We start from the raw sequence: 14817 nt of genomic DNA, 5'->3' as shown, positions 1-14817 counted from the left end.
TAGACATTGTACAGCTTCATAATTACTTCATAATTTAACAGTTGTTTCATTTAGGACCAAAAAATAATATCAAACATGTTAAAGTAATTTGGATATAGTCATGATTTCTGTGCGAACTTTATTTGGGTAAGTTTAATTTTTGACTTTGAATAACAAAGAGGGAATACATTGACTTTAGAGGGAAGAGCAGGGCATGCATTTAAGTTGTGAGTCACAGGGGCTCAACTGTTTAATTATCTTGGCTGAGGAATTGCCGGAAAGTAGTGGGAACAACGAACATGAAAAGCGGTGAAGGAAATGGGCTTGGCCGGCTTGACCTGTTCTGAACCAAGGCAGTCGAGCCGTGACGGTGCCATTCAATGCTGATTGAGAACTCATTATCGGACGGTTGGAGTTATTGATAATTTAATAACCTTATTTTTTCCCTTTATTTTCTTAGACATCCCATTATTAATATCACATTACTTTTTATATGACAAGGGTCACAATATTTTTGAAAAACGAATATTATATGTATAGACACTTTAATTTATGGGTGGTCAAGGACAGATTTTCCTTTCCCCCTTTGTGACGGAAGTCAATGATTGGTAATTAAACAATAGGGAGAAGATGGTGAAGATCATGGTGTGAGGATGAATTGAAAAATATATACTTTTTTATTGTTTTAATGTATAAATATGAGTTAATGATTTGTTTAAAAATTGAGAGTCATAAATGATCTTTTTAGGGAGAGGAGTTCTTTTTTTCTCTTAATCTTTTTTTGTGTTGAGAATTTTATTTGGAGTCAGAGTCATAATAAAAGTCTTATATATCCCCAAATCTCATTGGATAAGTTTGTGGCACATAAGGATCACATGTCTTAGCCATGCAACATTTGGTAAGATGATATATCGGCAATGGCAAGGTCATCTTCAAGGTTGACTAAACAAGGTCTTCATGTGTGTAAGTTATGCACAATTCATATATTCATAGTCATGTAACACTTTACAAAGTGAAATTTTCAATAAAATCATCTCCGAATTTGACCAAATGACATTATAAATCATGTATGGTCTAAGTATATGTAGCCGTTTAGCACTCGATTAGGTGAGACATCAACGAGATTATATCCTTCATTTTTCATTTGTGGCAATTAATTTGAAACTGACGGAAGCAAAAAGTTGGTAATATCAAGTTATTTAATATACATAAAAAAGAATCCAATGGACAACAAAAGGTTGGGAATAGCCCATTGAATAGGCACAGGCCCAACCAAAAAATACAGCGTAAAGCGCGCACTGGCCCCTCTTCCATGAGCCAACTTTCCTTATCCGTTTCCTTGTTCTTTCACTAATCGCTGAACCTCAGCGGAGCTCACATCAACACAATAGCCAAAATGGCATCTCCAACTTCTGCTTTAACCAATTCCCCGTTTTGCCCCCATCTTCTCCCCCAATTCTCTCCTCTACCCGTCCTCTCCTTCACTCACAGCCTCAAATCTATCCCACCAAAGCTCAAGTCTCTGATTTCCCTCAAAAGAGACAACCACCCCTCAACCTTAACCGTCAAAGCCCAGACCTTGGACTTCTCCGGTTCATTCTTTGAGGGTGGCTTCGGCTCTGATGATGACCCGCCTTCCCAACCCGGCTCTGGCATAACCGCCTTGGAGGATAAAGAGGAACCCCAATGCCCACCGGGCCTCCGACAGTACGAGACAATGGCCGTCTTGAGACCCGACATGTCTGAAGATGAAAGGCTTGCTCTTACCCAGAAGTACGAGGAGGTAATGCTCTGTAAATTACCATCTCAGTTGGTTGCTAAGACAATATAGTTGAGAATTGTATGGAATGTGATTACATTTTTGCAAAGTTTATGGCTTTTGATTTAATTTTATCTATCGGAGATTGGTCCTGAAAATGTGGCATTTAATAAGATAGACTGAAGAATTCCACAATATTTAGAAGGGAAAATGGATTAGTGACATGTTATTGTAGAATTTTTCTTATGCTTTTCCTTACGTTGACCATTTTGCAGCTTCTTGTCGCCGGTGGTGGCATGTATATTGAGGTATTTAATAGAGGGGTCATCCCATTAGCTTACAGCATCAAGAAGAAAAATAAAGCTGGGGAAACCAACGCTTACTTGGATGGCATTTACCTCCTCTTTACCTACTTTACAAAACCTGAGTCAATGACGGCTCTCGAAGCGGCGTTGAATACAGACGATGATGTTATCCGCTCAACCAGCTTCAAGATAAGGAAGAGGAAGTATAATTAGATTGGTATGTACCTACATGTCTGTATCTTGAGATGAATATGATTAGGAAAGAAATAGTTCTTTCAACTTTGTGATTTAAATTCTCTTTATGGATCCTTTTTTGTTTCTTGAGAACTGGAGTTTGATTCCTTTTTGTAAAATTTTATGGACCATTTGACTATAGAAAGTATATTTGCAATTGCTGCACTGAGGTGAAATGGAATTTCAAAACTCATTGGAGGGCATATTGATAGTTTGGCTATTGGAGGTGCTTGAATGCTTGGTGTTATTCCCAACCAGCTTGCTTGTATGTTTGAAGTGATTGATGAACTTTAAGCGGGTCTAGGAAATGCTAGCATTTTTGGTTCAGATATTGCTATTTCATACCAAATACTAATCCGTGGTGCACTGATCATATTGCAAAGTTAAGGAGTTGTGTGTAATCAATGGCTCATGCAATGCATCTATATTGCGAATATACGAGAGCTCAAAGAAAGTTCTATTGATGGTTGAGCTTTTTCCCGAGAAGAAGTGTGTGTGTTTTTTATATTAACAGAGAAAGAAAGATTCTTGGAAGTTGTTATTTAGTGTTTACTGAACCATGGCATGCATTGTGTTTGCCCTTCACATAATATCTGAAAGTGCCAATTCCCTAGAAAATATATAACACGTTACTGCCCAACAATTCCCATAGAACACTAGACCAGGGAAAATAAAAGCTGCAGAGAGTATGATACTGAAAAGAGAAGCAAGGATGCGATGTAAAGAGCTTACAACCACTTCGCCAACTCAACCATCTCCCATTTGGATCAAGGAAGAGCCTCCGCCTCGCCTAACTAAGGGCAGAAGAGATGTCTTGCTCATAAGAAGCACCTCGCATATATCACACGGACTTATACAAAGTCACATTAGATTCACTTGGAAGCTTCTCCTATTGCATCTTAGCACACGCGTTTACACGATAATGCTCTGTCAAAATCATCTCAGAACTAAAACATTTTCTCCAAATCTCTCCAGAACCACCACTGATGCCTTTTTGTGTAGGCGGACCTCATGTTTTGTATCAACAGCTAGAAATGTTGCAGTGATATTTGGGAAGCCAGGTTCCCTTTGTGACCGCTCAACGCAATCGCTTCATTAATTTGGAAGCAATTTACAACAAAGCACGCTTCTAATAATGCCTGCCAACATATGCCTTCCAAGCTGCTGCCACTTAAAACTAAAATTTTCCCCCGCCCCCCGGATGAATGAGAATGTTGACTAATGCTGCCACTGTTTCCATGGGGATGATGCTCCAAACTCAAGAATCCCTTTGGAAATCTCGTTTATAATATTTGAGCACTGTTGGTCACAAAATGGAGAAAAGGGGCCAGGAATCCGTTGTTTAGAATAGCCTAGGCCCAAGTTAAGACCCACCTAAAGGGTTCCAAGGTCAAGGGAGAATATTAAGACGAGCCATCTCCAAGCAAGCCGACGGCCCAAACAAAATTTAAACTATAAGTAAAATATATGAATTCAACATTCTCTGCCATTTTTGTTATAATGTTTTTTAGGCTTATTAAACTTGTCATATTTGCATTTTGATATTATATGATCTGACATGATCGAGTCCAAGCATACATCATCTGCATCTAGATTAGCATCCCCATAATTAGGTACTTGCTGTCGAAAGCCAAAATTAATCAAATATGACAAACTATATGCCACGTTACAAGCCAAAACAATACAACCATTAATATCATCCAACTCGTCCGTCAAGAAAGCCATAAAAATAAACTTAAGTTAATGGAAGAAAAAAAAGAGCTTTGAAATTAAGTTCTAAATGTGATTACATTCATCTTATTACGTGTATCAATTTACCTTTGAAAATGTATATGTGCATGAAAATAGTAAATATCTATTACCCAATGAAGAAAAGGTATAATTATATACGAATCTCTTATTACATAATTTATTGGAGGTTTCTTTGGATGCATGCGCAACTTAATAGCCTATGCATGATTTAGACATTTGAAAAGAGAGATTAATTCTAATCCTTATTTTTAATTAGTGCCCACTAAGTAACACCATTATTGGGTGACTGCTTCTTTGTCTGAATATGGACTGCCAACTGCCAAGTACATTGCATATTCGCTTTATTTGATCAATGATATAACTTAATAGGATGTTAACTAAACATGGTTCAACTTAATAATACAGGTCAAGGCACGTGGATTCCTTTTTATGTCCATCAAATCATATGCTAACAGCCAAGAGTTCATATCTTTATCAGTCCAATACAATTAGTCATTCGCCATAAATATTTTAATATAAAGTATATTATGGACAATTAGTATATATAATAATTAATAAAATGTATTTATCATACACATAAAGTTTTTTTAATATTTAATTATGGAAATATATTTTCTTTAAAAATAAAACAAAGAGTTGGATTTTAAATAGAAAATTAAAGGTTTGCATCTGTTAAAATAGGTTTAGTCCAATAATTTGATAAAATTTATAATTTAATCTTTATACTTGAAAGGTTAAAAATAAAATCATTCCATTATTTTCATTTAAAATTTTAATGCAACAATAACATGATATATGATTGATAGAAAATAAATATGTTAAATTGATAAATTTTAACTGAAACTAGCAATAACAATAATAATTTGATTAATATTTTTAAATTAAAACAGTAAGATAATTAAATTATTAACTTTTAAAATACAACAACTATAGCATAATCACTTGAGAAACAGAGAAGCCACTACATAAACAGCCGATGCTAGGAATGTGGCCGTAACGGTAGTTTTAGTAGGCATTTTCCCTTTATCACTCCTCAACGCTATGGCTTGATAAACCGGCAAGCAATTCATCACAATCAACCCTGTTAACACCAACTGCATAATAAGCCCTTCCTTATTGCTACCGCCATCGACGATAAAATGTACCAGTCCGACGATGAACGATAACAGGTTGATTATTGCTGCCATTGTTAGTGTTACAAACAAGGGCGATGGTACCCCAAACTCAAACACCCCTTGCTCGTACCTTTTGCTTTGCTCATCATTGATGATCTTACTGGTCACGTTGAAACCCTCGGTGGGAATGCCGATGGACTTGACCACGAACTCGGCCAATCCGAAGGCGTAACATGAAAGCCCTCTCATAATCCACATTCTTTGGTCACTCCACCATCTTTGTATTGTACCCCCATGGACCACAAACTCCAGCAGGTCTTGCCCATATGCTCCTAGGAAAAGGAACATGTAAAGGAGAAACCATGGGTCTGAGACGTTTGGGAAGATACTGAGTTCATTAAGGAGAGCAAGCTGAGGGAGTAAGCAATACGTAGTGATTGGGATTGTCAAAATGGCCCAAAATGCATAGTATGAATAACCTAACCCCATGAACAACCCCATGGATTTGACACCAAATGTTATGGTACTATATCTTGAAAACGCCACTTCCAGGAGTCCAATTGCCCATCTCTTGTTTTGGCTGAGAACATCAAGAAGATTGAAGGGTACATCTCCTAAAAACGCTGCCGTTTCGGGGTAGCAGAATATGGACCTCCATCCTTCACATTTCATACGATAGCCTGTGTAATAGTCCTCCACAAGTGATCCATATCTGAGCCCAATCTGCAAACAAAACATCATATTTTTTTAGGACAGGACTGTTGAAAATTATAGATTAGTTGAATTTATTCAGTTACATTGGACCCCCATTTGGTCTGGTTTTCATAATTGCATCCAGCAACATGGTGTGCTAATTCAAGAACCGATGGGGCAGTTAAGGGCTGGTTCACGACACAATCAGGACTTAAACCATCGATTTCCGGTAAAATCAAAGTTGAAGGGCCGCCGTACAGAGCTCGCCGGCGAAAAAAGCAGCCAGTTCCTAAATAATTAGGGCCGGATAATCCGTCATAGCCGATGGGATGAACTTTAAACAAACGTTTATGCTCACAAGCATAAATGTCACTCTTGTTGAGCCCATGGTACTCTTGAGGAAACTGAACGTAACCCAAATTGCTCTGCATGTCAGGGTCTAAAATATAACACAGAGCTCTGAGAGGTGTTGTGGGATCATTGGAGTACATGTCACAGTCTAAGGTTAAAATAACAGGTGCGTTGGTCATGGCAGCAGAAACTCGGACCTTTAAAAATAAAAGAACAATATAAAACATAATTAATAGTAATTGAATAAATAATCATTCAGTGAGAGCATAATATATATATATATATATATATACCAGGACATTAAGTGCACCGGCTTTGAAATGATGAGGGGATGTCTTGCTTTTTTGCCTAGAGACATAAACCAGGTTGGGCAAGCTATTGCCTGTGATGTCTTTGTCTTTATTTTTGTCCAATAAAACCTGATCATGTACCGATATTGCAAGGTTATAACAGTATGATCGGCCGTTCATCGGTGATTAATTTCGAGGTAAAAAAGAGAACCTGGATCACTGTGGGGTGATTTTGACGGGTAAATCCATCAATACTCCATTGACTGAAAGCCTGACGGACATCATCGCTGGTGTTGTATTCCTCACTAATTTTTCCTGTTTCAACAACATGTTCGACACTCATTTTCATGGTTTCGTACATTATCTGCAAAATTGAAAAATAAATAAAAATTTCACGAATTAATGGGTTAGAAAAAAAATAATATTTTTGTTTCATATAATGCTGCTTTCTAAATTAGGTGGTTTGCGGCTTAGCAAAGTGTGAGTACGTGGACATTTTCCCTTGGTTTAAATTAAGGTCACCAACAGAAGACTTGCAACCTATTGATTAGTAATTCGGACATCAATATCCATATTTGTCTTATTAGACTTAATTTCGACAAATATTCCAGCATTTACGGTGAATTATTTATCCTCTTTCTCTCTCTTCCTTCGTAAAAATGAAAATACATAAAAAAAATGCTAGAAATGCGGTAGAAATTTTGACTAATATATCCATTTCTCGAGATTAGAGGAAAAATCTAATCATATCGTCTTGGTTAACTTAAGATTCCCAATGGTCTGAGGTCAGTGGAATTGAATCAAGATAAGGTTGATTTCTAGTGTCGAACCGTGTGCCAAAAATATTAGCTTTTGTATCCTTTCAAAAGAACACAGGGCCTACAGATCAATTTTGTTTGGTTCAACATGTCACATTTAATATTGGACAGCTACATGCCTATAAACAATTTTTTTTGAATTACAATAATATTATAATTATTTTAATTCATACTCAAATCATATTTGGAATAGTAAACATTATTAATCATTAACCTATCACATGGTTCGAAAATAATTTTTTCTTAACAATATATTAATATTTTGGTCTCTGTGTTGCAACTGATGATAATATAAGAGAATGGGATTAAGAGAACTTTCAGCATTAATTATTAAACTGAGGGAAAGTAATTCAACAAGTTCACTTGTTTGGGGAGATTAATACTAAAATGATTAAAAATTGAGTAAATTATTTTTTAAATTTTATTATTTTATATTAATTAAAATTTTTGTGTCGATAGAATAATTGACATATAATGTGCCATATATATTTTATGCTAACATATAATGATTAATTTTTAATAAATAAAAAATTAACAAAAATTAATTTACTTTTATATAACATACAAAGATTAATTTACCTATTAAATAAAAAATTAAAATGTAATTTTTTTTTTAATTTCATGGTTCTTTTAATTTCCCAAAAGGTGTGGTTAAAACTCATGAAGCTTTTCACTTCTTTGTTTGTTGATTCTGTCAACCTGAAGCAAATTCTGACCATTAAATGATGGAAAAATGGTGAAGGAAAGGGATATATTTTGTCGGGTGATAGCCGATAGGAGGGGTCGACTTCTTCCCTTGCTACAGGTAGACTTCTAATCGGTGTCCTCTTTGGCAACTTGGGAGACTGACCCGTAATGTTTTGTTTTTAGCCTTCTCTAGACCTCTTGTTGTTTATGGCTAGTGGATTTACAAATTTATAAATGAACATTAATTGATAACAATCAATGTAGAACATAACTCTTGTACTATTTGCATCTTACCTAAAATCACATTGGACAATGAGAACAATGTGACCCACAACCTTTTAGCACTTATTGGCTTCTTCCAACTTTTGCAGCTAAAACGTGGAATTATTGTCCTTTGCCTCCTTTATTGATGGATTTGGTTTCATTGGCTTGCCGGGGAGAAAACAGTATGTTTTTCCTATTCAAGCAATCTCTATTCAGTTTTTTATTTTTGAGTTGTTATTTTTAATGATTTTTGGACTAGTAAAAATATATATTTTTGACAAAGGACGTGGATTCTAATCATAGCAGTAACTATTAGTCAGTTATTAGATAATTTAAGAATGGGGATTACCTTAATATCTTCAGTTTCAGAACTCATCTTATAATCGGTCGCAAAAAATTCATCGGGGTTCCTTTTCGCTATATCGTTCTTCCTACAAAATGGTAACCACTGGGCAGCAAACCTAGCAGCTTCCATGAAAGCAAAGAGAGTGAAAGCCGATCCTCCATCGTCCGACACGTACACCGATATCTTCTCCGTCGGATAATCGTATGCCATCACGGATAACGCCGTGTTCACCACACTTATTGGAGGCTCCTTGTACGGGTCTGCCGTACATATGAACACGTCCAGCCCCGGTAAATCACTTGTTTTCACCACCTTTTCGAGGTTTTCGGGGAATTCTTTACGGTAAACCGGACGCATACGGAAAGCTTGCCCGTTAGCCCAGATGAAGGCAAGGATGAGGTCGGAGACGAACAACGTAAGGGTTACGTAGAAAGAAACTAGGGTTTTGGAGCTGAAGAGTGTTTGTGTATGGCGGTAGAACAAGGCTACGATGGCACACGTGTAAACTGCGGCAAAGGCACGGTTTAAGCTTGTACGGCGGGAAGGCGTAAGTGTGTTAAGTAGCGGAGGTGCACTGGCGGCGTTCGTGGCGGTATAATCGCTCAGAGGAGGCTTCTCCATATTTGTTAGCGGCTGGAAATTAGCTGTAAAGTGTATCGTTATCATCGTAGTGTCCCATACACTGATACATATAGACCAATCAGTGGAACGAGCACGTGCGACTTTAGGACCTACGCACGTACGAAATTATTTGTTGATACGTATGCCTAAGCTTGTTTTAATTAGGACATTCCTCCATTAGTTTGTCGATCAAATTTGCTTACATATATATGGTTTGGGATGTTCATTGAAATGGATTATTTAAAATATGGCTAAAATATTAAGAAAACTTCGAAACTGCTGATTGGATGATTATTTCATATATAGAGTAATCTCTCAAGATTAAAAATCACCTCATTTTTAAAATTTTGTTTAAAATAAATAAATGAGATCAATATATAAATGAGGTATCTATTTTGTTTAGTGTAATACATTGACTGTATTGCATTATATATCATTCAATAATCAAATAGATTTTTTTAACTTTGATTCAAATCAAATTTGTAATAATTTTTTAAATATATATAGAATTAAATAGATCTTTTAACACGGTTTCCTTTACTCACTTCTTTTAGAGTATATTTATGTACTTGCTCAAAAATATAGTTTAAATAAATTGATAATTTTTTAAAAAAGTTAGAAGTATAGTAATAAATTATCACATGTTAAATTTTTAATCCACTTGTTGAGTTAACAAACTTCATCACCAATAAAACAAATAATAATCATTCATTATTATTATTTTTTTTGGGAAGTAAGTCAACGTAATTTTCTTAGTATTACAACACAAACATGGGTGATAGGACATGATATTTCATATGTGGTGGAGGAATGTTAAGTTGCTATGGGAGCAGAGTTTTTGCCCTTCTAAGCTCCCTTGCTCTCTTCTTGGAAGAGGAAGGGTTTTTATAAACGGAAGAGTGCTTGGATTGAGCCATCCTTCGATGACGGTGTCTTGGTATGGTTCTCTATTTAAGGTGTAAGTTGAGAAATGACAGTAAAGGTTGGCGAGATAGAGAAATAACGACTTGAACTTTGTTTTTGGGATGTAGTGGACAAGTTGCCGGGTAGGCATGCTAACAATTATATCGAAGTAAACTTTTCATTAGTATTTGAAAGAAGTACTTGTTTCAAATGAAATTTTAATTTAGAATATTCTATGGCAAATGGATGGTGCTTTGTTAATGTGGATATTGTGGTGTAGAAATGCTGTAGACATCGAAAAAAAAAAATCCAATGAATCGATCCCAGCGAGGGTATGGACCATGGAGAGCGACAACAATAGTCTTGTTGGCGTTATTAGTCAATCACATGAGGCTGACTTTGGACACCCACACTCATCTTTCAGGGGGGCTGGCTCATCTCCAACTCAGTTGCGGATGACACTGATGTCATAATAAAGTCATTGTGCAGTTATATTCCTGTATCTCAACTCCTATAACAATTAAAGTTTTAGAAAGACCTTGTAACCGACTTGAAAAGGAAAAAGAAAAAGATTGGTTGTTACGGTTACGGATATGAGCTATAGCCCAAGTTGGCTTTTTCCTAATGGGTTCCTACCGCTTTTATTTTTGCCGAAAGGCCTAATGCCATATAGCCTGTTTGTCCTTCAACATCCTTCACTACATACAAGGCAATTTGTGGTAGACTCAACCCAACATATATGATTTTGGATGAATGCACTTGGTGCGGAGTTAATATTTTCTCTTTAAAATAATACCATTTTCTATTCAATAAATTTATATTTTTAAAGCTTTCCTTTTATGAATTTATTGATAGAAATATTTTGTTTGAGATTGAATTGTATATAAAAAGCTTTATTTTAAAAATAGCAAATGTTAATAATATTTTCGTTTGATTTTATTTGATTATATTTTATAATTAAATAATTAAATTGATACATTTAATAATATAAAGATTAATTCAGTCCGTTTCTATAATAAACTGCCTTCCTAGACACTGTCGCCTATGATTTTGTCATGCATCCAATGTAGATGTAGCGTTATAGTTAAGGAAATCCAATAAGGGGGATATGGGCTACTTGTACTTCACATCTTACCAAAATTCCCTGAACGGATATAATAAAATCAAAGAATAAATTAAAGTCTAGTTTAGATTTTAAAACAATAGGAAAATGATATATCCCTCTCATCTTTAGTCTATACAGTGTTTCTTAATGCGTACGAAGCTCTCTCTTAATATCAATCCACCAAATCTTCTAGCAATGTTTGTTGAGTTTTTTTTTATAGGAGTTATCAATCATTGTCAATTTGATATAAGGTCAAGCAGTCCGATCCAATTCAATGTTCATGAGAGAGATGGACTTAGTTTCCTTCAAGGCCAATTAAAAATCTAAATTCAAGCAGTTGAAGTTAAAACTCAACTTATTCGTTTAAGATTTTATTTCAAAGAAATTTCGAAAAGAATAGCTGAAGCTTCAAAATGATGGACTTTGGAGTTCAATACGAAACAATGATGAATTGGAATGGACCAATTTTATTTGTGGACTTAAAATCTCAGTCCATGAGGACAATCTCATGTAGAATATATTAGCAAACTTAGACATTACATTTTAAGGATCCCAATCAAGCCCACATGCCTAACAATGTTATAATCAATTGACTTGCAGTCCATTGTTGGAAGGGATACAAACATTTCTGGGTCGATATGTCTTCATATCGATCAAAGATCTGTTTCTCTGCTTCACAATGCGCTTTGAATCACTCGATTTTGAGTTCAGAAGCTCTAGTTATAACTTTTTTAGTGAAGATTGCACGATCAAAATTTCTAATGGAATTGTTACGAAAATTATGAGTTTTGGGCTTTTAATTCGAGTTTAAATTAGATTAAGTTTGTTTTTTAAGCTTAATTTTTATTTTACATGAGCCAAATATTTTATTTATTAGGTTTTATTTTATTATCATTTTTTATTCCAAATTTTGGATATTGTTTAAGTATCGTAAGTTGTTTTGGATATTATTTAAGTATTTCATTAATTTATCATTTTAAGTTATTTGAATGTACTTAACTAGCCTATATAAAGCCTTCTTCATTATTCATTAAAGACAATTGTTTTTATAAACAAAGTTTTTAACTCCGCCAACAATCAATTCTTAGAGGGTTGATTAGAGTCATTAATTGAATTTATTGGGGTTTATATCTCAAACGGTTAATTGGACACCCATCCTATCCATAACACCCATCAGTTTATTCAATCCATCTTCCATTTTTAAATTTTGTTTATTTATTTATTATATTGAATATTTTTTGTTATTTTTTCGTATTTTTTCCTAAATATATTTGGTGTTTTCTTTACAAGTCAGATCTAAAATTTTCATTCTCGAGTCGAATAACTTGAATACGATATTTTTCTGCTCCTTTTTTGTTTTTTTTCATTTTCTTGGATTTTAATAGGGTTATGACTAAATTTCAAAAGTTTGAATAGTACAGGGACTAAAGGAATATTTTTTCCTTTTAAACAATGAAACAACTCGGCTTTGCCACTCAAATTTTATGCATTGTTAAATCCGCCACTAAAGCTTATGTTAGGCCACTTATCGATAGGACCAATGGGAAAATATGATGTGTTTGGTTTTAAGCTGCTTACCTACCCCAAACACTCACTTGAAATCCTACGTCTTGCAGCCAAACTCGTCCTCAAGAGACTTGTGGTGATTTTATCATTCTATCTTAATTAAAAGGTTAAAATATATTATTAGTCCTTATACTTTAGTAAAATTAAATATTTAGTTTTATACTTAAAAAGTAAAAATTAAAAAATTATTTAAAATTTTACTCTCATATGACGTGACATAATTAATGAAAAATAAATATGTTAATAATTTTTGATGAAACTATTAACGTGGATAATGACTTAACCAAAACTTTTAAATTAAAAATTTAACTTTTGAAGTATAAAAATTAAATATCAAATTTTGAAAAATATAAAGATTAACAACATATTTTAACGTAATTAAAATTAATTGTGTTAATCAATGTTTAGACTTTCAGGCTGTTTTAAGAACCAGGTTAATGACAAGCTCTCGTAGAAACTCATCATATGCATGAAATTGGCGCCATTTAAGATTATCGTCAACTAGAAAAATAAATTTATAGAAATATTTTTTACACACAAGTTTGAATGTTAAATAGGTTATAGTTTACCCTTCCTATCTGGTGTTTTCAAACCCAAAGATATCCAACAATTAGTCAACGGAAGAGCTTGACTCTCAGCTTTTTATTTTTGGTTGAAAATTATAGTGTATTACAGTTGATTAATTATCCTATTGATTTTTTTTTTTTTTCACATACAGACCGAAATTCTTCACCATCATTATCATAATCATAACTTTCTAAGTTGCAAATTAACAAAATTTTCATCCTCACCCATTTTTATCTTCAGTTCCATACAAAGCATAAAGGATCAACAATGATTAACTCATACTTGTTGCTGACAAAGCCAAATGCATAAGATTCTTTTCTCAAGTGTTAGATGAAAAAGTAAAGTAGAAGAAAATGTAAATTATGGGTTAACTAAAAATTTCTTTCTTTTTTTTTTTGGAGAGGTATTACATTAATATTACAGTTAACCAGTTCCATGTCCATTCTGAATGTTACAGGACTCTTTTAGTTTCGTTGACCGAATGCTATTTACTACAATAGCTCATTACAAGACTATTCCTCAAAGTCCCTGAATAGCCATTCTTTACTATATATCCTCTGAATGGTTATTCCAAGCAACTCAAAATATATGTTTTTTTTTTAAATTTCTATTTAAACCCAACCAAAAACCAAAAGGGAAAGGAAAAATATGGCAAGAACAAAAATCATTCAACACATCCCTAAGGGGGAAACTTGCAGCAATTTGAAGAGAAACTTTGATCGAGTTAATTCACAGTCATTGCATATGGAAATTTTTGAGGGTGGTAAATGATTGATGAAAACGATGAGCATGGTGGTTGATGACCAAAAACTGAAAAAAGAGTTTCTAATTTTAGGGTTCTTGAGGATGAGAGTGAACATCGAAAATTAATGATAGTAGGTGGTGACATGCAAGCCAAAGATGATGGCAAAAACAGTGGTGAAGCCACAAGTAATTTCTATAAATCTGAACTTTTGTGATGAATTTTAGGAAAAAAAATTAAGACGGGAAAGAAAAAGAGGAGAATCATATGATTATTCTGGGTTAGTTACAATTAGGGTAGCGCCAAAGGCGGAGGCGGAGGCGGCGGCAATCATTGTCGTAATCTAGAATTTAATAAAATATTTTCTGCCAATCAATGAACATTTGAGGGAGAAAATAAACTAAAGAAAGAAAGAAAACATCAAAATAAATAAAAATAACTTATATATTAATTAAATATTTTACTATTTTATTGAATTAATGTGAATAAACATATTACAAATTCAATAATAATTATATTAAAATATGATTAAATTATTTATTTTATTAAATTATATTTAATTAAAATTTATTAAAATTTAATTATAATAACAATAATCATCTATCTAAATTTTTTTGTTAAAGGTAATTTTGGTTATTTTAGTTTTTTCTTTATATTATTACAAATTTATTCCATTCAACAAAAAACAAACAAAATAATATTACAGTTTTATTTTATTCT

General features: G+C 33.8%; 2 protein-coding genes across 2 annotated transcripts; one reads left to right on the top strand and one right to left on the bottom strand.

Annotated features, from left to right (window-relative positions):
* The first annotated feature begins 1271 nt into the window (after positions 1-1271).
* LOC108477049 (30S ribosomal protein S6 alpha, chloroplastic) lies at positions 1272-2453 on the top strand. Its single transcript, XM_017779475.2, has 2 exons — positions 1272-1762; positions 2014-2453. The coding sequence occupies exons 1-2, from the start codon at positions 1376-1378 to the stop codon at positions 2254-2256; spliced, it is 630 nt and encodes a 209-aa protein (XP_017634964.1). The 5' UTR covers positions 1272-1375; the 3' UTR covers positions 2257-2453.
* Positions 2454-4860: 2407 nt separating this feature from the next.
* Positions 4861-9380, bottom strand: LOC108476974 (cellulose synthase-like protein G3). Its single transcript, XM_017779368.2, has 5 exons — positions 8597-9380; positions 6690-6842; positions 6482-6607; positions 5942-6385; positions 4861-5867 (listed from the first exon to the last, which is right to left on the bottom strand). Exons 1-5 carry the CDS (start codon positions 9257-9259, stop codon positions 4968-4970), a joined length of 2286 nt encoding a protein of 761 aa, XP_017634857.1. The 5' UTR covers positions 9260-9380; the 3' UTR covers positions 4861-4967.
* Positions 9381-14817: the final 5437 nt, after the last annotated feature.

This window comes from Gossypium arboreum, chromosome 12 (assembly GCF_025698485.1).
Source record: "Gossypium arboreum isolate Shixiya-1 chromosome 12, ASM2569848v2, whole genome shotgun sequence".
In the NCBI taxonomy this organism is placed as follows: domain Eukaryota; kingdom Viridiplantae; phylum Streptophyta; class Magnoliopsida; order Malvales; family Malvaceae; genus Gossypium; species Gossypium arboreum.
This window is presented reverse-complemented; position numbering and strand designations above follow the sequence as displayed.